Source organism: Rattus norvegicus, chromosome 2 (assembly GCF_021556685.1).
Source record: "Rattus norvegicus strain SHRSP/BbbUtx chromosome 2, alternate assembly SHRSP_T2T, whole genome shotgun sequence".
Lineage (NCBI taxonomy): Eukaryota > Metazoa > Chordata > Mammalia > Rodentia > Muridae > Rattus > Rattus norvegicus.
This window is the reverse complement of record NC_141535.1, coordinates 41,626,040-41,649,547: the sequence shown is the minus strand read 5'-3', so window position 1 is coordinate 41,649,547 and position 23,508 is coordinate 41,626,040. Positions and strand designations below refer to the sequence as shown.

The window sequence follows — 23,508 nt, the reverse complement described above, 5'->3', positions numbered from 1 at the left end:
GAACTGAGGTCCTCCTGCTTTCACAGCAAGTACTCTTAGCCACTGCATATCCCTTCAGCACCTCACAAGAGTAGTCTTTAAAATGCTTCATATATGGCACCCAAACTTTCTAGACAATGGGGTAGAAATGGAATGTGTTTAAAATAACCTAAAATATCATTTTCTGATAGCATACTTCTTAAATTAATAACAACCTGAATTGCAAAAAGCAATTTTTTTAAGTAAAATGACTTAAGGCTAAAATTTCCAGTATATGTTTATTAAACTTAAGATGTCAGTGCTACTAAAAGTTTCAAGAATTTAGGTTGGGGATGGCAGTGCGTACTCATACAATCCCAGCGCTCAAAAGGTTGAGCAACATGACAGAAAAGTCTAAGTCAACTTGGCCACCCATCAAGAGCATGTGTAGAGCATGCTTGTAAGGGAGGAAATAACAGTTAGAAAAGAATTTAAACTCCTGCTTTAACTATTACATATCCAACAGTAGAAATGTCTTGAAATCCAGTTAAATTATACTTGTGAAACAGCACAAGGGCAGATTATGCAAAATTGAGATTTTTTTTAAACATAATTTCAGAACACTAAATATGCAGAGAGTAGGAGAGAGAGAAAATAGAAAGAAGATCCCTAGAATTCTCAGATGTCAAATGTGCATACTGTGACAACGTCGTAGACTTCCAGATCTCTTCCACATTGGCCTCGGTCAGCTGTCTGCGGTGGATGAGACGGCACGCGGGCACCTCTCCAATAGCAATACTGTGGCGCTTGAACCACATCTCAGAGTTCTAATTTGGCAGCAGAGAGGTGTGGGGGGAGGTGGGGTAGGGGAGAAAAGATAAAGGGGGTTGGGATAGTGAGAGAGAACACATATGTCAATATAAAATGCTATGGTTTATGAGTATGTTTTGACTTGAAACTTGACTGGTAGTAATGGTTAGAATGATACACTAACTTTCCTTGCATGAGCCTCAGAGAAGGAAGGAATGACCCTCAGGCCTAGGTTTATCAGGATAAATGGTGTTAGAGCTGATGCTGAATCACTAAAGCGCTGTTATTTCCAACTAACCAGTGGAACCAGTGTTTATAAAATCAAAATTAAGTGCAGAAATCTTTGTCTTAATGCACATTGTCTCAACTGAGTAATCCTTCAAACTAAGAGTAATATACCTTCAAGGATTCTGATTTATGAGTGCTATCAGACACATAAACATTAGGAAGCAACCCGATCCTAGGCAACTGCTAGGGACAGAAAAGGAAGCACCCTACAAAGACAGCTAAGGATGGTTAGGACATAGGAGTGAAGCCTTCTGGGAAGGAGACAGTTTAGAAAACTTAAAACAGTCTGCTCCAGTCACAGAGCTCTCTCCACATCCTCTTTCTGGTAGCTCAGGGCCCACACTTAGGCTATCAAACACAAGTCAAACACTTCTGTTATCACAGAGAAAAAAAATTTTACCTGTAAAAGGCAAAACATGTTAGAAGACATTTACAACAACTTTCTAGAATACATTCGTGCAAATATAACACTACAGAAAAATCTTAATTTGAAGGGAAGAAAGCCAGGAAAGTTGTATTATTTGTTTCTTGGTTTTGCTTTTTTAAAGGGGTGTGTGTGTGTGTGTGTGTGTGTGTGCGCGCGCGCGCGCGCGTGTGTGTTCAGGTGCTCACAGGAGTCAGCGGCACTGGATTTCCAATGGTTGCTAGCCTGATAACATGGTTGCTAGCCTGGTACAATGGCTGCTGGGAACCAAAGTTGGTCCCTCTGCAAGAGCAGAAAGTGCTCTTAATTGCTGAGCCCTCTCTCCTGTCCGTTTTTGTTTTCAAATGACCAAATTACAAATGAAATTCAAAGATGGGTGTGTAAATTTTTAAATATCTAAATCAGGTCTTTGGGCTTAAAGGTAAGAAGGTAGAAAGACTATTAAATATACCTGCAAGCCTATTTCCAAAGATATCCTAAAAAAGTACTCCGGAATATATATAAAATCTGTAAAGGTATTACTTAGATTGTTATATGTCGAAAAGCTGGAAAAATACACTTAGTAATAAAGGATTGAACAAATAGACTATTCACTTTTATAATAGGCATGATAAAATTAGGCACAGCAGAATGATGTCAGATGCTGACTAATGTGGAAACGGGGGTAGCATACTGTTCTACCTGAAGAACACAAGGCACAGAACGCCCCACACTGACTTCACTGTGTTAAAATACACACGCACCCAAAGGGTACCCGGTAAACACGTTAGCAGGAGTAAATCTCTGTGGGTGTCACGGAGAATTTCTTTCTCTGAAACAGCTTAATCATAGAAGCCATCCTTGATCACTACCGGGAATGTGCATGAGCAGCTCTGTTCTTAGCATTTACAGACGTAAAGTCAGCTGCCTCTCACAGTACCTCTGTCTCACAGAACTCTTCCACAAAAACACAACAGACATCAGAGGAAACCACAGTCAAATAGCCACTCATCACAAAAGCCAGGGCCCATCAATCATCACTACCCAGAAATGACAAAAGGTTTTTTTGTCTCTGTTTTGTCTATTTGAGACTGAGTCTTGCTCTGTTAGCCCAGGCTGGCCTGGAACTCATGAGGTAGCCTAGGCTAGGTTTCAGCTCAAAATCTTTCTTAAGGCCTGCACCACCACACCAGCCTCTCAAGCTCTTTAAGAAAGATGAATCATTTATTTACTGATGATTAACCTCATTCTAAAAGTTGTGTCAAGGTCCCCTGAAAAAAAGGGTCCTGTTCTACCATCCTTGGTTTGGATACTCTCCAGAAGAAGGGAACAGGCAATAGTGGATCCCATAACAAGTGGGGAACTTATACCCTTGCCTAGCATATCAGAGGACAATACTAGAAAGCACAGACCAAAATGTATCCAAAGAGAAGTACAGATGCATGAATTTGGCTGGAGAAGGAAGAACGGACGGCCCGAGAGTCCAGAGGGTCAGAGGCTCAGGGGTACCGGCACACTCTGGGCTCCCAGGCATGGAAGACAGTATTCCTGGTACAAGACTCTAAACAGGGCTTGACGCATGCTAACCCTGTCCAGTTGGTCCTTCGGGGTCAGTAGCAACATTAGGATTGCAAAGAAGAGAAAGGGGGAACTATAAGGATAGCTCCAAAGCCTGCTTATTTAACTGAAAAAAAAAAAAACTGGCCTTCTGAATAACAGCCCTACTTAGAGGGGTCTATTAGGTGTTAAAATAAACATACTGAAGAGAAGAGGACAACATTCTTAGCATTCGCATATTAACTGTTTCTCAACCAGAAGCTAACACTTGGTTATTGCACACTCCTTAGAGATGAGCAGTCCTCAGATTGCAAGCATTCCTGCAGGCCCCATTTGCTTTCTAACGCTTTAGTTTGTAGCTCACTAATTTTCTCTCACTGGCCTGTGAGAGTAAAGAATGTGTCACACATCCCTGACTCTACTGAGCCTGGCACACTTGATCCCCAGGGACACTCTTAATGAATCTCTTCGAATAAGTAAGTGAGGAACTTCCGAATACAGTCTCTCCTGAGTTCCAGGGTCCTGTCTCCATCCACCTGCTCCCCTTTCATAGAAACCATCATCGCCAAGCGATCCCAAATTCATCCCCACCCTTGACAAATCTGCAAGCCCCTGGGGGAGTCCCCACTTCTGTGTCTGGTGTCATTTTTGCCTTGATCGTCTTTGATAGGTCTAAGCTGCTTCATTATCCTCTCCAAGCTAAGAGATCACATAATTTCCTTAGGGGGTGAAAAAAACACAGTTTTTGTTTTCTTTTAATTGGATTGGCTAAAAATATCTTCATCACATCTTTGCAAACAAAAGTATTTTGATGTCTAGTCTTGTAACACCTGATTAACCTAAGTCAATAATGTTTGTAAATTTCTCACAAATTGTCTTATCAAAGTTTCTCTCTGTGTTTTATTTTTTGGCATCATCTCAATCTTGGTACTCTTGTACTGGGGATATTTTAAGAAAAAAAAACATTAAAAAACAAAAAAGAGGCCATGTGTCTCACAATATGCTGTTGTTAGAGAGCAGAAGAAGCTTTGTTTGTGCCTTGTGTTGGATACTGGGGCCACTCCACAGGATAGCCCACCTCCTCACTCACCTGAGAGGGTAACTGAGACAAACTGCAGGAGACAAAGAGAAAAGTAGCCTCTCGGACAGGAAAGGGGGTCACAGGGAGTTGGACAGAAATATGCTCTAATGAATCATATGCGAACAGCGACCCCATGCTCCATCAGCACATCAGTGGCTAGAGTGACAAGGACAGAAGAGCCAATCTTCTGGTAAATGACCCCTCAGCTGATGGTGTCTTTCACGGTGCTTCTCAAACACTCTGCGTAAACACTCGTACAGAAAGACTGGACCAAGCCTGTAACTCACTAGAGGACTCCTCCTGGGTTGAGCCCATCATCTCTCTTTTAAGAAATCATGACTATTGTTTTAATTAATGTATTTATTGAGAATTCCATGCATGTATGTAATACATTCTGGTCACACACAGGCGCACACACACACATACACACACACAGACACAGACACACACCCCTTATCTCCTTCTCATTTCTTCCAGACCCTTCCCCCACCAAGTCTCCATCTCTATTTTGTTTCTGCTGTGTGACCCCCTGGGTTTGCCCAGGGCCAGCCGTGTAGGCATGGGTATGGAGCTATCCACACAACCCAGGGGGACTCAATGACTTCCTCTTCCCCAGCAGCCAGGACTGTCAATATGGAGCCTACAGGTCTTTATTCACGAACTTACCATCACAATCGGCCTCACTGGAATGTTCTCCTGTGAAGTGCCTGGCGGGGGATCATTCCATTCTGGAAACTTAATAACATCTCTTTGATACAGGGGCTTCTTTGGATATGGCTTCAGGGGTGAGGAAGGAGGAAATCTAAATCCAGGAAGAAACGCTCTATTATTGCAGACAGTAGGAGACAGCCGCTTTCCAGCACTCAGATAAGTGATGAGCCCCTTATTCATTAAATTATCACACATGAATCATGAATAGCAGTACTCGACGATAACGAATTTTAAGATATTCTTTCATAATGCCTGGGAGATAATCTTTATAGAAAAAGTTATAAAATATACATAACATTCTTAATAATAAAACTTGCTTGAACCTGGGGCTTTGTTCGTGTTGCACACGTCTTCTGCCACCGAGCTGCATACATCCTTGGCTCTCCATAAACTGCATCGAGACAGGCCTCGGTAAGTTTCCTTGGTTGGACTGGAACTTGCTACCTGGTGCAGGCAGGCCCTGAGTTTCCAATTTCCCTGCCTCCAACTTCTCTGATGCAGGGATTGCGGTGTGTATAACTGTGGCTGGCTTCCTATTTGATTTCTTCTTCGCTTCTTTCCTTTGTCTTTAAGATGAGGTCTCACTGCGGTACCCAGGCTTGAACTCCTGGCCCAAGCAACCCTTCTGCTTGTGCTTTCGGGAGAGCGATAACGAGTGTATGTCACCTCTCCTGGTTCTAAAGGTGTTCTCACAGAGTGAATACAGGGAAACCTTGCATTCATCCTGCTGGAATCTATACCGCCTTGTAGCTCCGTTGCTGAAGCTTACAGTTCGTGTGTTCCAAACAGAAGTCACCGACAGAGAAATCCTCATTAGCCCTTGGTGAGGAACAGCACACCACCCTGACATCCGCTTATTTCTTTTCCTCTGCGTGGCTAGGCCTCAGACAGCAGCAGGCTCTCTGCTACCCAGCTATGCCTCCAGCCCACCATGTTCGCTTTTATTAAATACTTCTCAGAAAGACTAATTCTCCTTCCCTTGAATATCCAACGTGTCACACAAAGATTAAAATACCAACCAAGACATCCATCTTAAGGGCACTAAGAAAACTGTCTAGACGCATTACTCCCCGTATTTCTGCCCTGTCCCTCTTCCTGGATCTTCGCCTTCTCCGAGCCATTCAACCTTGAACATAAAAACTCTCCTCAAAACAGATTACAAGGTGTCAAACAAAGAACTAACGCTAAAGATGAGGGGGTTTCCTCATAAGATGTTTCTCTGTAAATTTAGTAGAAAAGAATACAGTGAAATGCATCAACAGGATGGATGGCGGCTCAGAAGTAGAACTCTTGCATGGCATGTGGGAAGGCCACTGCAATAACAGGTAAAAAAAAGAAATCTAAGAAACGAGTTTGTTGTTGGCTTTTGTTTTAAAATGTAGGCCCAACAAAAGGCTTAGAATCTTCCCATAGGAGCCAGAGAGACGGCACAGTGGTCAAGAGCATGTCATTGTAGAAGACCCGCTTGGTTCCCTGAATCGATGATGTCAGGCAGCATTCAACAGCTGGCCCCTCCCATTGCAGGGTAGCTAATGGCCTCTCTGAGTGCCGTGCTCACATACACGCACCCACACAGAGACAAACATATACAGGTAAATTCTTAAAAAGTCTTCCCTGTGATAGCCATGGGAAAAGGAAATCAGACTATTAAATGTTTTATTCCTTTTTAGAACGTTTCTTAATTGAGAGTTGCATACGTGTACACAAATGTAACTTATTGCCCTCTACTTCTCCAGATCATCCACCTCCCACCCGTTCTCAGCTTTAGTTAAAACATGAAGTCCATGTTTTAGTTAAAACATGTTGCCCATGAAGTCCAACTTGTACTTTCCATATATGCATGAGCATGGTCACTTCCAGGGGCCATATCCTCAAAGAAACGTGATTCTTCCTCCCTTAGCAGACACTTCAGTAGCTCCACAGCTCAGGTACGAATGCATAAGCCCCACCCCAACCATGCTGGAGGGTGGATGGCGTGATAGTGTGCAGACAAGCATGGCTGTGTGAGCGTCTAAGTGTAAGAGTCCAGTGGCGTCCGGAGGACCCTGTTGGGCCCTGGTCCTCCCCAACCTCTGTCTCTAACCATCCTTTTACCCCTGTCCTTTGCAATGCTAGTGGTGTTACAGATGGTCCCATTTGTGGTCTGACATTCAATGGACACCTTCTCTCACACTTGGACCAGTTGTGAGTTTCTGAGCTGTGTGTCTTAAGGCGATTACCAAACCAGAGAGTTTTAACAGTGCCGGTAGTTTTCAGAGAAAGTTTATATCAAGGTGAATCAGGAAACACAGCAATAACAAGAGCTCTACAGAAAACCACTTCAGGAACAGTCACAAGAGACTTGAAAGGAGCTGAGGCGGGGAGAAGAGCTGATCTCCACGTTCTCTGAAAAGAACATCTAATAACCGCACTGTATTGCAAAAGTCGGTTTGAACCCGAAGAAAAACAATGAGGCCTGGAAATCATCAGATAAAGTTAAATCAGCTTACTTACATGCTGATCAGATTATTAAAGTAGATGACAGAAGCTCAAATATAAAATAAATGAAAATTTTAAGCCAGTCGTGGATATTTGACTATGTAGTCCAGGCTGTCTCATAGCATTCAATGCCATTCTCTACTCTTCTATTCCTCTCTTCAACTCCTCTCTCCTTTCTTCCTCCCCTCTCCTCCTTTCCCCCTCTCTTCTTCTTTCAGGCAGGCCCTTGCTATATAGCCCAGGCTAGCCTTGAACTCAACACCCTCCTGTTTCAGCCTTTCATGTGCTAACATGACAGATACAATGGACCTGAGGTCCAATCTGACTTCTAAAAAGCAACAATCACCACAAAGGTCCTCTTTCCAGCCAAGGTTAGAACTTAGGCATGTGCACTCCCACAGACTCTACATACATCCCACAGACCTACACACATTATCCTGGTTCATGGGCTGCCCACTTAACAGCTCGCTAAGAGTTAAGTAATCCCTAGCCAGCACTCACTCGCTCCTAGTCCCACTCTCAATTATGGTATGAAACCTGGGGACTTGAGTTCCAGACTTGGCTTTCTCTGGAACTGCCTGTGTGTCCTTTGGAAGGGGGAAGTCTCTCTAAATAGTGATTTATTGTTCTGTTGGGTGGTCTACAATTTCTCCTCTACTTTACAATCTTCACCCTTATATCTCCACACACAGAAAGAACTGTCTTCCAAAAGGTAAACTTTACCGTATGTGCAGAGTGGTGGCTGAGGATATGCTAAGCAGTCTCTCCTCCCCTGACCTGGACATCTTCCCTACCAGTGACATCTGTAGCTAGCTCTCTTTCCGCCCAGTCTTGCACCCTTGCCTGAGGAAAAAAAAAAGCACAACGGTGCCCTCTGGTGGTAACTGCTGGAGGTGACTTCTGGAGCCGTTGGAAATTACTAGTTTAATCCTAACATTTGATTCTTGTCACCTGGAGCTTGATACTTTGTTAGCTGATCTGCTTCAAATTTCACATGGATGAAATAGGAATGTTTCCCAAATAGTAAAGCAATTTTTTAAACCGGCTCAGAGAGTAAAACACCTCTAAGAAAGCTTTAGAAACTCTTCACTAGGTGGTTGGCACACACCTACAACCACAGCCCTCAGGAATCTGAGGCCAGCCTGGATGACATAGCATCCAGGGATACGCCAGGATGACATAAGTGGATGGCAGCTCACAGAAAATAACATCCTGTCCAGAGAGTAAGTGTGACAGTGGAGAGTGTCACCTCCCACCACAAGGCTCAAAGGACCTGGCAAAAGAGAGTCACAAAGATTCTAAGAGCCAAAAGCCAAAGGGACCATTGTGAAACAGTGTCTTTTGGATACGACAGGACCATTACACTCAGGACTTCCCAGCAGTGTGGCTGCCTGTGTCCAACCTGACGAGATCAAGCCAGCATGGATGGGAAGGTGCTCACAAGGCCCCACTCCTAGCTGAATGTTTCTGGCAGATGAGAGTGGCTGCTGGAGGCAGGGTGTTTTCTTCTGGGTGTAGCTTCTCCTCTCGTGAGCTAGTCCTGTCATCATGTCATCATGCGCATACCTGAACAGCCAACTCCATGGCTATTTCTTTATTTTGCTCATCTTAAGGAAGAAGATGTGAGTTTTGGAAGGGACAGGTAGAGTGGTTTCATGACAGAAGTTGGAGGGTAGAGTGGGGAGTGAGTAAGGTAGAAACAACATTGTATACATTTATGAAATTCTTAAAGAAAAGGGAAGTAAAATTCAACCTAAAATAAAAATAAGTATATAAAGTGTTTGAAAATAAAACAAGTCCTTTATAAAATGTTATTGAAAGACATTAAAGAAAAAGTAAAGTGAGAGCTGCTCATTAAATAGGATGCAATGTAATAAAATACCATTTTCCTCATACAGACTGACGTTAGAATGAAACCCCAGTGGGATTATAAATCCTTTTCTTGAAGCCGGTGAGATGACTCTGAAATGTGTGCAAAAATGATGAAATGGGCCAAAAACAATGAAGACACTGGTGAAGCAGAAATCAGTAGAGCCTTTCCTACCAGGTGTCTAGGTGAATAAAGGAGGAGTGGCCTGGTGTTGCCATTGCACAGCCAGGGGCCCCTCCTCTCCCCTCCAGTCACTGACTACTGACAAAAGGGCCAGAAAGCTCCATGCTGTGCTGTGGGGACTTCCTGTGCACTAGAGAGTTTTAGCAGCTTCCCTGGCCTGCAACCAGCACCCCTGCGTGCCTACTGTAGCAACCACATATTTCTCTAAGACACTGGCATGGGGTGGCACAGGGCTAAACAAAGTGAATGCAGCCTCGCACACTCAAGTTTGAAAACACGGTTAATGACAGAACAGACCCAGACCGTGCACACAGTGGGAAAGCATGGTCCATTGAGTAAATAAAGCAGGGCCAGTGTGGCCCATTCAGGAAAAGTGGCATTGCATCCCTACAGTGCCACATATCCAAAGGTGACCTGCCACCACAGTATCAAGAGGTTGAGTGTCCTCTGCCCTCTTGAGTCTGCATGGGCTGGTCGCAGTGCTATGATAAACAGAAACTACCAGCAACATTAGCTTTTCCTGGCTTAGAACTTAGTTCCTGACTTGAGAAACTATCCTGTCTTTATGGTAAGACTCCCTCCCAGTAGCCAGACATCAAATTCCCAACCATACAGGGCCGTCGAAAGTCACTAAATCTGCCTGGCTTCACTTCACAACGTGTAACTGAAGCACAGAGGGGCACGCACATCAGGACCCGCCAGTCAGTGAGGCTGGCAGGATCCCGGGATCTTCTTGGAAACTGGAAGAATGAATTGAGGCTGGAAGTTACAGAAGGTCACATAAATCTCAGAAAAACTGTCACCTGCAGGAACATGGGAAACAGAAAAAGATGGCTCTGACTGAGGAATGCTCCACGGAAACCAGCAAAAGAGCAAACTGTTTTTTGATTTTTTTTTTTAAGTTGTAGCGGCAAAGTACAGCAAGAACAATGAACGAGGTGACAGGTGGGCACTGGGTTCATGTTTGTTATTATTGTCATTGTTAGTGTTGGACTTTAGTAGATACAGAGAAGCATGCAAAGCCGTGACTGGGCGATTCAAAAAAAAAAAACGAAGCAATTTCTCATCCCTACCCCTCTCAGTAAAGGTTCACAAGGTAAAACAACAAACGCGAAGTTCAAGCAAAGGTGTTTTTAGTAGAGTATGGTTTCAGCAGGGCCACGAGTATGAAACCTTGAGGCCTTTGCTATAACTTCAGCAAGACTTAAGGCCATGCTGCAGAGACACTGTGACTCAGAGTGATCAGTTTTCTACGGAAACAGTACTCTGCTTTACTCTCTGACTCGGTCTTCCTACTTAACACAGAATATTCCTGCGCCTGGATATGTGGGGTCCTTCCCACCACCCCCACCAAGGAAGTTTCCAGTGGACTGAGCGGAGGTGTACAACTCAATTCATTTCGGATACTACCACCCAGAGGCCATACCACCCAGAGGCCCTACCACCCAGAGGCTCTACCACCCAGAGGCTCTACCACCCAGAGGCCCTACCACCCAGAGGCCCTACCACCCAGAGGCTCTACCACCCAGAGGCTCTACCACCAGAGGCCGTACCACCCAGAGTCCGTACCACCCAGAGGCTCTACCACCCAGAGGCCCTACCACCCAGAGGCTCTACCACCCAGAGGCTCTACCACACAGAGGCTCTACCACACAGAGGCTCTACCACACAGAGGCTCTACCACACAGAGGCTCTACCACACAGAGGCTGCACCACATCCCACAGGTTTAAGAGCTCAGCCCCGCAAGACCGTCCTTAACCTCCAGATGTCAAGGGAACCCTCCCAGATTATGAACTATACTCTGCATAACTGACTAAGGTCTCCACAAACCCTCCACCATACCCCATAGGCTCCCTAATTTATTAGGACAGCTTATACAACTCAGGGGAGCACTGTACTTACATTTACCAATCTATGCTAAAGGACATGTGAGCCAGATAGACAGACAGATGAAAAATGGTTAGAGATGGGATGAGAATGCATGGGACAGAAGCCCTTTGGTCACCACCCTTCTATGCCTCCAGATAATGCAAGTTCTCCAACCCAGAAGCTCAAACCTTGCTGCTCAAGATTCTTTCCAGAAACTCCAGTAAGTGGGGCTAAAAGTTCCAAGAAAAAAAACAGTTTGCTCTTTTGCTGGTTCCCTGGAGCATTCCTCAGTCAGAGCCATCTTTTCTGTTTCCCACGTTCCTGCAGGTGACAGTTTTTCTGAGATTTATGTGACCTTCTGTAACTTCCAGCCTCAATTCATTTTTCCAGTTTCCAAGAAGATCCCGGGATCCTGCCAGCCTCACTGACCAGCATGTCCTGATGCATGCCCACAGCACCCGTCGCTGGGTCTTTCCAAAGACTGAGCCCATCTTGAAGCTGCCCAGGGCCCCAGCACTATGTAACTTTTCAATGACAAACTCAGCATTTATCAAAGCAGACTGTCACAGGTAACAAGACACCCCTGCCACTCGGGAAATCCCAGGGCTCTTAACGGTTCTATGACAGGGACAGAGGATACATTTAATACGCCATCATAAATGTCTAAGAATTACAAGGGCTGACTGTGCTGCAGAGGACTTTTGAGCAGCTCCAGACAGAGCAGCAGCTGACTCAAGGAGATATGACTGTGTGATTTTGTCTAATGGGGCAAGCCATAATAGGATTCCTAAGAAAGCTCATGATTCAAGTCAACAATAGTTCGAGTTACCGGCACCCAAGTGGTACAGTTCAAATGAAATTTTGAAAACCAAATCCACTTCAACTTTTCAAAATGAAATGAACAGGCAAGACTTTCAACCTTCGGGGCATTAGAAGTATGTAAGAAAGATATCCCACTGCAGGCGTGGGCTATTTCTTGTGAAACAAATGACTCAGAATGCTGAGCAAAGAATCTAGAGGGAACCCTAGGAAGTAGCAGAAGTGGCAGACCTGTGTCCAGTTGCATTTCCAAAGCACTATGAACCAGCCAGCCATCGGTAGATGTGATGACACGCACATCTGGATGGAAACTCAGCTTCTTCCTGGGGAAGGTAAGTGTAGTTGCAAATGAAAGGAAGTTATTGTAGCCAGAGGCAAACTATGACGGATGATATTTTCCGAGGATGGCCACACAGATGTTCCATCCATATGCTCTTCCCATCCCATCCCGTATGCTCTTCTCATCCCATATGCTCTCCCTGCCCAACGTGGCTGAGCTTCCCATCCACAGGAGGGTTCTCCACCCCATGTGAGTGGGCTAAGCAGTTGCTCTGACAAGCAGAATACAGAAGGGAGGCTCTGCCCATTGCGGGCACAGACCTCGGCTGCCTACCAACTTTCTCCTTTCGCCTACTGAAAATACTTGGACTTGGGATGCTCATGTTTGGGACACGATCTCTTCTAAGCCACCTACCATGTAAGCCTACCCCAACCCCATCATACTACACAAAGGCCACATCACCGGGAGTCGCCTGGGAGAATGAGACCTCATGTAAAGAGAGAGGAACAGACGAACGTGCTGCAAAGGCACCATGGTTGTGAGAGAAGGAACTTACTGATCCACTGTTCAGAAGTAGAAACCTGCTAGTTGTGCTCCTTCTACATTCTAGATGGGGGAGGGGAGGGGCAGAGGGGGGAAGTCTGGGCTTAAAGGTTCATTAGGATCCCAACCCTGAGAAAGCTAAAACAGGAGACCTGGGAGCTCAAGGCACACTGGACTGCAATCATGAATTCTAGGGAATCTTGGGCTTATAAAGTCTTTCTCAAAAATAACATAGCTGAGCATTTTTTAAATAGATTAGTCACTTTAAGCCACTGAAGTTTGGGTAACATTGTTTCTCAGCCATAGAAAATCAGAACATTGCCTAATTCACACCATGAATCACAATAATGATGGTTTGTTTGTATCTCCTGCTATGATCACTTACTTCGACAATAAAAATCTTACTACTTTTTTCCTCAAAATAAAAATCATCATAGAGACTGGGGAAATGTCTCATCGGGTAAAAGCATTAGGCATGCAGGCTTAAGGCCCTGAGTTCAAGACCTATGCAAATCCATACCTATACATGCCCCAGCCTGTAACCTAGAAGTGGAAGGCAGAGAAGGTCAGATCCCTAGAACTTGCTGGCCAGCCTACCCAAAGTCATCATTCGGTTCAACGGGAAGACACCTGACATATAACAGATGTGCATGTGTGTGCGTGTGCACACACACACACACACACACACACACACACACGCCAAAATTCTAATAGAAAAGTCACAGAAGTCATAGCAAAAATATGAAATTTAAGATTAAAATATAAGAAAATAACTCTCAGACTCCAGGTAATGAAGCCTTTTTAAAATATTTCTTTCCTGGGGACTGGTCGAAGGCCACAGCTTGTACATGAAGGTCTTCCACCTTCCAGTTTCTAGTGACTGAATTCAGGTAGCCGTGCTTGACAGCAGTACCTTGACACAGTGAGTTCCAAGCCAGCCAGAGCTAGAAAGTGAGACCAAATAAGTGAGGGGGTGGGAGGGTAATAGTAAAATTAGTAAGTGTTCTGTTCATCAAGACACCATTTTAAAAGGGCCTAGAACTGTGTTTTTCAACCTGTGGGTCATGATCCCATTGGGGGTCACATATCTGATACTTATATTACAATTCACAACAGAAGCAAAATTACAGTTAATAAGTATCAATGAAAATAGTTTTATGTGGGGGTCACCACACATAAGGATCTGAAGGAAGGTTGAGAAACACAGACATAGAGGTGTGTGTGTATATATATATATATATATATATATATATATATATATATATATATATATAGAGAGAGAGAGAGAGAGAGAGAGAGAGAGAGAGAGGCAGGGCAGGACAGCAGGGCACAGCATGGGCCAGCATTAGCAGACAAAACTGAAGGCTGAAGATGTAGCTCATCTCCTAGCACTGCAAAGGGAGAATGAGAGGTCTTTGTAACCCATATATCTGATGGAAGATTCATTCACAGAAGACTTTAACTATTAAGAATCTACTAGAAGAAAACGTTGCAAAGAAAGGCAAAACTGTCTAGGTGTGGAACTGGTACACTGAGCACATAGAAAATGACACCCAGCCTTATCAGCCACCAAGGTAATTCCATGTAACAGCGCTTCAGACACACTGGGCGGGAAGATGCGTAAATCAGCCCTCAACAGATATCTTCTACTAGTAGAATAAAAATTAGCATATGAACTCTGGAAAAGGAGTTGTCATTTCCAGCAAGTTGAATGTGCCCAAATCCTCTAAATGCAATACTCTCCTAGATAATGCAGGCTACCCTAAAATAGCACTGGTCTGTACAGAACAGAGTGACCATGGCAGACCATGACAGCACTATTGTAAGGGCAGAGCAGTGCAAGCAACCCAAATCCCCACTGACAGGGAAACACACTGTGGAATGCTAGTAGACAGAGGACAAATAGCCATGAAAATTCACAAGCCATAATTATATACATCAGTGTAAATAAATCTTTAAAAACTGCATGAAACAAAAAAACATGTAAGAGAACACACTCTGGTGAATGTTATATAAAAATCAAGGGCTGGGTTGGGGATTTAGCTCAGTGGTAGAGTGCTTGCCTAGCAAGCGCAAGGCCCTGGGTTCGGTCCCCAGTTCCGAAAAAAAGAAAAAAGAAAAAAAAATCAAGGGCTGAGAAAATATTTCTGAAACAAAATTGAGGAGAAGGTTCAGTGGTTAAGGGCACTTGTTGCTCTTGCAAAGACCCACATTCAATTTCCAGCATCCACATAGTGGCTCATAGTCATCTGTAACTCTAGTTCCAGGGGATCCAATGCCCTCTTCTGGCTTACGCAGGCACCAATACTCATATGATATACAGATATACATGTAGGAAAAATACTTCACATAAAATCAGTGTTCAAAAGTAGTAATGAATTGTTTAAAGTCAATATGGATGAGCGGTTCAAGAAAAGTAATAAACCAGAGCAGTGGATTAATTAACACCGAACACTGCTAAGGTCTCGGGAGTGGACGAAACAAGGCAGAGAGGGATCCATCTTACTGTCAATGCACACATGGCTCAGATGCAGTCTATCAGTTCCTGCGCGAGATGCCTTTCTTTCACAGAGAACACTCAAAGGACCGTGGCTCCCTCTGCTGGGAAACCTTTACAACTGACTTTAAAAACTGTAAAGCATACATTTTGGAATTGTAAAGTCCTGTTGAAGACGGGTTGCATTCCACCTGTGTAGAGACATAGAGAGTGGAAAAGCGACCAGCCTCCCTTGTCTCTTAGTGCTCCCTCCACTGCCAGATAATGGCTGGAAAAAAAAAAAACTTTAAAACAATGCACACTGTAACTACGATCCTTTGGGGTATTTATTTGAAAAAATTAAAATTATTTTTTAACCAAAAGTACTATAGAATATGTGAGTCATGAGGAAAACACGCTTTCTAAATCTCTGAGGGTCAGCAGGATGGTTCAGTAGTCAAGGACGGTTGCTGCTCCCCTGCACTACCAGAGCTTAGCTCCCAGCAGTTAGGGTAAGCTGCTCACAAACCGCCAGTGCAAGAGATGCCCCACCCCACCCCACCCCCGTTCTTCTGTACGCTGCATCCCCTCCCCCAACACATACACAACACGAATAAAAACAAAGATAAAAATTGTGAATAGATCCCTGTAGACTTGACTGGTAGGTAACAGACTTCTCATACTGTTTCAAGCTTTCTTCCATGGCACATGCTGAAATTATCCCTTAGTTACTGACAGAAATTCACAGCACCCACAGTTTCAGCCAACCTCTCTTTGCCTCAGTGACCTGAGGATTTTATACTAACAAGATTTAGCAACGAACCCTGCCAGATATCAACTATCATGAGGGCTGGTCTCTCCAAGGCTGCTGTTTCCTAGAAATCCGTGAGTTAGATAAATCTGCAACAATTCTAAGGGTTTAACTGTATTCTATAAAGCCCCTTGTCATACTTAAAGGTATGTTATAATGATGTGTGTGTGTGTGTGTGTATACATATATGTATATATAGCAAATGTGGTATCATACCATGTAAATACCAAAAATTTGCTAATAATTATATTTTACAAAACTGTTTGAAGGTGTGCCAGGTATATTGTAGCATCAAAACATGAACAACTTAAAGTCTGATGAAACATGTTCGTGATCAAAATAACATAGAACTACAAAATATTGCAGAACATTGGACAACAAACAGATCGGTGCTGTGTTTATGACACGGAAGACTTGACTTCATTAAGAAGTTAAACTCCAAACTGATCTACCAATTCCACAGGATTCCATTCAAAAAGCCCAGGAGGAACTGTTACAGGGATAAACACATTGATTCTTGAACAAGCGAGGTAAAGCAAAGGACATGGCTTTAATCCCAGCACTAGGGAGGCAGAGGCCAGCCTGGTCTACAGAACGAGCCCAAGACAACCAAGGTAAACAGAGAAGCTGTGCTGTCTCAAAACAAACAAGAAAACAACAAACAAAGAATTAATTTGAGAAAGGGCAAAGATGGAGAAGTGACAGGAAGCTGATCTCCAGGACTGTCACAAAGCTACAGGGATCAGGACAGAACTGCACAGACACACAGGCTGGGCCTACAGCAATGGCTGGAAATTAAGGAATCAATATGGTACTGGCTTCCCCTAAGAATACAAGTGTATCAAAAATCAAGGGACAGGGACTGGAGAGGTGGCTCAGAGGTTAAGAACACCGCCTTCTCTTCCAGAGGTCCTGAGGTCAATTCTGGCAACCACATAGGGGCTGATAGCCATCTATAATGCATGGTACCCTCTTCTGGCCCCCAGGCATCCTTGCAGGCAGAACACTGTTGATATAATAAGTAAATCTTTAAAGGAGGTGGGGGAACCAAGGAATGGGGAAAAAAGGTAATCCTACTCACCATCCTACTAACTGCCTTGTGCTTCTTGCCGACCACCAGGTAGTATTGCAGAGATAAACTCTTGATAGGGAACCTAGCGGGGCACTCTGGACCCCTTAGTACCTTCTTGTCACGTTGCAACTGTGAATGGGCTAATACAAAAATACTAGTCTGAGAAGTACAAGATAATCAAGGGTCCAGACCCTCAGAAACAAACTGGGCCACTCTGCCAGGAGGATGAGAGATTTCATGGTGGGAAAGACAGTGGGGACAAGCTCCCGCTGCAGCCAGGTCGGGTACAGACGGGAGCTGTAGTCTTCCTAGCTGTTTCTGTCTTCCTGATCCCCGCTTAGGAAAAATGTACCAAAATGCACATGCAAAAGTGGTTCTATGTAGCACACAAAACAGTCTGTGCTGGCCACAGGGATATTAGGTTATCTCTCCTCAGGTCAACAGCTCCTGTCTACTTTTCCCACGATGCTTCTAGCCCATCATGGAACACACGGGATGGCAGAACCAATTCTTTCCGGAAGACACAGCAGTCTTCCCTTGGGAACGCTCCACCTTGGTCCTGGGCTCCTGCCCGTCTTTCCCTCTCAGGTCACACTTGCATCCCAGTGTGCTGCCTCGGTGTGTTAACTCACACATGGGTCCACGGATTCCGAAGTGCTCCCTGCCTACCACACTAAAGACTGTGTAGAGCTTGTCCTGCCTTGTCACCTCCTTGTCTACTCCAAAGTCCCAAAGAATCCTGTGCTTACACTCCCATATGCAATGACTGCACAGGGATACAAGAAATAGAAGTTCCTGCTACATATGAGACACAACTGGGTAAACCTTAATGCATAACAAGTAGGTCCTTAGGGTGCAAGCTCATCATTTGCTTTATATAGAGAGTCTTGCTGGTAGACTCCTTATATACCAGCCATACTTGCTTTTAACATACAGCAGAAGAGTCAGGCTGTGCCAACACAGGCTTCACGACCCACTATCTACTATGTGGCCATGTATAAAACAAAGCTGCTGCCCACAGTCTAGAGGAAGGACAGAGGCAATAGTACTTACTTGGAAGTTGTACAGACACTAACCTTGGTCTCACTGTGGTGCAAACAACAGGCACATTCAGTTGGAATGCTATCGGTTACAGGGGAATCATTAAAAACCCACTTCTAAGTGTGGTCAAGACCAAGATGTTGGCATTCCTAGTTTGTAGATGAGGCCACAGAGGGTCAAAGGCTATAAGCAGTTTACCGGTGCATGGGTGGAAAGCTGTAAATAGCTGGGACTAGAACCCACCCTGCCATACTCCAGAGCCTGTTACAGCCCTCCTGTTGCTGAGTTCACAACGTACGGCTCCATTACTGCCCGTGTGATGTGGAAAAGCTACAACCTCTTTTACTAGGAAGGGAGGTGGGCTGAGAACTGCTTGCTTACATAAAGACGGGAGCTCACTCTTCACTGACTGACCTTCGGACTCCTTTCTCAATGCACACTGGTTATTCTTCTTGAATTATGAAGACACCCAGATAAAAAGAAAATTCCCCCCCCATTCTTATCTCCCACCACTCCCTGTATAATGACACCCACGTATTTATTGGCTTCCTCAATGGACAACACCTGCTACTGATAAAGATTCGACTGAGTGGCACCTTGGAAATAAACCTCTGAGGGACTCACGCAAAGCTAACCTTTCTAAAACCTTGAAACAATGTCCTATCTGAGGCCCTAGAACAAGAGATCCAGGGTTGTAATAGTTTAGATGAAAATGCCCCCCAACCCCCACCCCACCCCACCCCACCCCCGTGGGCCCATAGGGAGTGGCATTATTAGGAGCCCTGACCTCACTGGAGCAGATTGGCTTGGTTGGAGGAAGTGGGTCACCGGGGGTGGGCTTTGAGGTCTCAGACGCTCTAGCCACACCCAATGTCTCACCCTTATGCTGCCTGCTGATCTGGATGCAGAACTCTCAGCTATCTCTCCAGCACCGTGTCTGCATGTATTGCCATGTTTTCTGCCCTGATGATAACGGACTGAACCTCTGAACTGTAAGCCAGCCCCAGTGAAATGCTTCCTTACAAGAGCTCTGAGGTCTCCTCACAGCAACGGAAGCCCTAGGAAACAGTGAAGCAGCAGATGTCGGGATCTAACTAACAGTGACCCCATCCCCAACACGAAATTCTAGCAAAATAGTTCAGCAAGACCGCTCAGCAATTGACAGCACTCGCCGCCAAGCCAGATGCCTGACGTTGATCCCAAGGCCCCACATGACCTCCACACATGCACTGTGGTACATCCCTGCCACTGCATAAATAAATAAAACTAAAACTTAAAAAAAAAAAAGCTCAGAACTTAAGCTCAACTTTTTCCAAGTCTCATACACGCACGCGCGCACACACACACACACACACACACACACACACACACACACACACAATACTCCTTCCTCATATCAGAGCGTAAGTTTCAATCAAGCAATTGGTAAGACGCTGGCATGAGGCACAGCGATGAGTACATAACTGTGTTCCCTGAGGCTCACCTGACACACCTGCCCAGCGCCTTCTGTCCTAGTTTACAAGCTTGCCGACTCCACACACGCACATGGCTTGTCTGTTTCACCTCTCGGCAACTTCAGTACATCAACACATCTTACAATCTGCATCTCAGAGCAAATTCCCACTGTTCTCGGGGAGCCCTAATTTAGAATTAATAGAGAAGGACTAACTAACTCCCATGAGTCTTTGTTTCTGTGTGGATAACATCCGTGGTATACTGTGTCCCCGGAGTCAAAAGAGCTTTCTCCGCTGTCTAAAGGGGGCCCAGGAGTATGTCTAGAGTGGAAGATGTCTGAATTTCAGCTCCTTTCTCTACTGAAGCTGGTGAGTGAAAACAGGCAGTAAGAATTCACAGAGAAACATAACGAAGGATCAAAGAAAATAGCAATTTCAAGGACAAACGGAAACCGGTCAATGGATAAACCAGAGAAATACAGAGGGAATGGATTAAAAAACCGGGCAGGGAGTGAATCGCAGAAACATTTCAGGGTCAGGACAGAGAAGCAACTCATGGTTTTGAAATTAGCATGGATTAATCGCCAGCACAGCTTAGAAGGGATGCTACAGAACTGGGCTGGCAGTCAGGGTCCACCTGGTTTGAGGCAGAACAGCGTATCTCAGCATCCTGTTGGCTTGCCTACCGACGCCTGGGCAGCTTGCACTTGGGAAGACGGCCGTGATGGCCTCTAAGCATAGGCTCATTTACCAGCTCCAGTTCCATGTGTAATCTCAGTCCAGAGCTCAAGCAGCATAGCTCCTATCCGTGACAGATTTTCCCCTGTGCCTCCGGGCTTACCGGGAACTCTAATGTTCCCTCCCACCTTGGAAGGTTACACAGCCGTCTGAGTCACTGCCTCGCTTTCAGACAGTCCACATAATTCCCTAGGCCTAAAAGGCTGCCCCAACTTTACTCTGTGGTGCTGCTTGATCCATCAATGTAGGTTCTTGCTGCTGTAAACAACGGAAACCAATCCCGGTCAAGTTCACTAGGAAGGAATCTGAAGATATCAAATGGCTCCCAAAATCAGTAGAGAGCTAGAAAACAGGATGAAGGGGGGGAAAAGCAGAGAAAGTGTTGTGGGGTCCACATAAACCCAACATAACTCAAATACCAGGTCAATGTAGACGACAGAAATATATTTTAATCAGTCCACTACTGGCCATTCCGGCAGCCGAACAGCTTCAGGAGCTCAACTATGACTCTGAAGAGAAACTGCACAGCATATTTAAAGGATGAGACCACAAAGCAAGGAGGAACGGGGTGGGCTGTAGCATCTTCCAATCATATTTTGACATAAGGGATTTGATAGGGGAGTTTTCGCCAATCTGGTTGGGAGTAGGTTCCTGGGAGCGTGAACTTAGTTTGACCCTGACAGCAAGATGGAGAAGTTGTCCTTGAGATGTATTGTAAGTGTTTCCTTACAATAGAAGCTGGTCAGCTATTGGGAAGTCCCCAGCTCCCCTAGGACCTGAGACCTAAAAATGCAGAGGGCCAGGTGGCATACACAGCCAGAACCACAGGCAAGACCATGCCCTAGAAATAGGCTGGTCCCAAAGCCAGCACTGGTATGATGTCTCCATCACTGTTCTGTCACAAGAAACTCCAAGCTGTCCCTTCCCTCTGCGTGAAGATTCAATCCTGGGTGGGGACACCTAAACAGTCAGGAGCAGGCCATGTGTGTAGTACAAGGGAGGAAGAGGATGGGTTCAATCACTCAGGCTCTTTAACGGCCTTCCTTCCCACCGAGGACCACACAAACAGGAGCTCCCACAAACAGAAAAGGTTAGAGGATTGGCAACAAGAAAAAAGTTAAAGATTCCATATAAATATAAGCATGTGTATGTGCACATTTTTCACTGGTGTTCCAGAACTCCAACCCGGCTGTTTATCACTGACCCTTGTGATATAGCTCAAGGTGGAGAGTCCCTGAGATGTTTACCCACTTCTCAAGGTGCCATACTCCTCGAGATACTAACTGAGAACAAAGGGATCACAAATACCCAGTAAATACTGTAAATACTGACAGTGTTTACAAAGGACTGAGAACTATTATGGATTGTTAACTGGCTTTAGAAAGACTAAGATTATAGTCCATGCCTCAGTAAGAAAATGTTAAACACTAACAAAAATTCTAAATAAGATAGCTCATTGGATAAAGGCTTCCAAGCCTGATTACCTGAGTTTAACATTGACATGGTGGAGGAGAGAAAGAATTCCTTCAAGTTGTCCTCTGACTACCACACACACACAGTTACATGCATGCATGCACTCACACATATAGGCACACACACACACACACACACACACACACACACACACACACACGTGCACTCGATCTCTTTTAAAGATTATAAATGAGAATCTAGATTTCCTGAATGATAAAAGAGATGGATTGTTGGATCTCGAGCTTAGTGCAGCCTGTGAGGAAGTGAGACTATGAAGCCCTTCCTCCCACACCGGCATTCTCATCCAGACGGTGCCAGCTGCTCTCTGTGTTAGAGTTTATGCCAGAGTCTATGCCATCACCGTTATTAAACGAACTACTTCAGAACACAGGCTTCATCGCTGCTCAAAGGTCTTGCCTCAGTTGCTTCCTCGTGGAGCAGAAGACCTCTCTGGGGATGGAGAGATGGCTCAGTGGTTAGAGTGCTTGTTTCTCCTCACAGGACCCAGCTTCCATTCCCAGCACCTACCTGTCGGCTCACAGCCATCTCTCACTCCAGACAAAGGGGAGCTGACACCCTGGTGCACATACATATACATACATGCTGGCAAAACACTCGTACACATAAGATAAATCTAAAAAGTCTATCCCATAGTCGTGAATTTAAGAAAGTCTGCCCAATCCACCCCTCTAACCACCCATGTTTCTCTCCTCCCACTTATTTCAGACTGGTGCGCTTCTGCCTGGTGGCCTTGGTCTTACCTCCCATTCTTTTCTATCCAGATCCTACCCCACCCACAGGACCCCTACTGAGATAATCCTCCTTTCTCTCTCTCTCTCTCTCTCTCTCTCTCTCTCTCTCTCTCTCTCTCTCTCTCTCTCTCTCTCTCTGTGATGTCCTGAAGTGCTCCCTCTACACTGACTGTGTCCTGGATGCAGTCCTACCTAAGCCAGGCAGATAACATAATCATAAGGGAAATGATGTAGCGTGACCCTGAAGTGTGTGTCATCAAGAGCCTAACCAACCATCCTGTCTTAATAGCAGTCTCACAATATGTTGCCCAAGATAGTCTAGAACGTCTGGATCCCAGTAATCAGCCTGCCTTTCTTTCTTTCTTTTTTTTTTCATCTTTATTAAATTGAGTATTTCTTATTTACATTTCAAATGTTATTCCCTTTCCTGGTTTCCATGCCAACATCCCCCTAGCCCCTCCCCCTTCCCTTCTATATGGGCTTCCCCTCCCAATCCTCCCCCCATTGCCGCCCTCCCACCAAGAATCCCGTTCACTGGGGGGCCAGTCTTGGCAGGACCCAGGGCACCTTCCACTGGTGCCCTTACTACAGCCTGCCTTTCAAGTAACTGGAAGTACAGACACAGCACCACATCTGGCCGGCAGACATGGCCACAGCTAGTAACATTAGCTGGACTGAAGGAAAGAGACAGGAAGAAGGCTCTTCACTGAGTGTATCTTTTGGACAACATGAAAGCATAACCCGACAAGAAATAGAGAACCTGAAAACAGGGAGACATAAAACGGTCACTAAAATTACTATGCACACCGAGCAAAATAGATGAGTCACTCTATGGACTGC

The 23,508-nt window shown here is 45.0% G+C and overlaps 1 protein-coding gene across 2 annotated transcripts in view; it reads right to left on the bottom strand.

Annotated features, from left to right (window-relative positions):
* Positions 1-23,508, bottom strand: part of Depdc1b (DEP domain containing 1B) — a 91,838-nt gene that overhangs the window by 28,332 nt on the left and 39,998 nt on the right. For both annotated transcript variants that reach the window (XM_087621683.1, NM_001107651.1), the window contains 2 exon segments: positions 4,764-4,899; positions 658-785 (listed from right to left, as the gene is read on the bottom strand). In XM_087621683.1, the coding sequence (XP_087477809.1) occupies positions 658-785; positions 4,764-4,899 (264 nt within the window).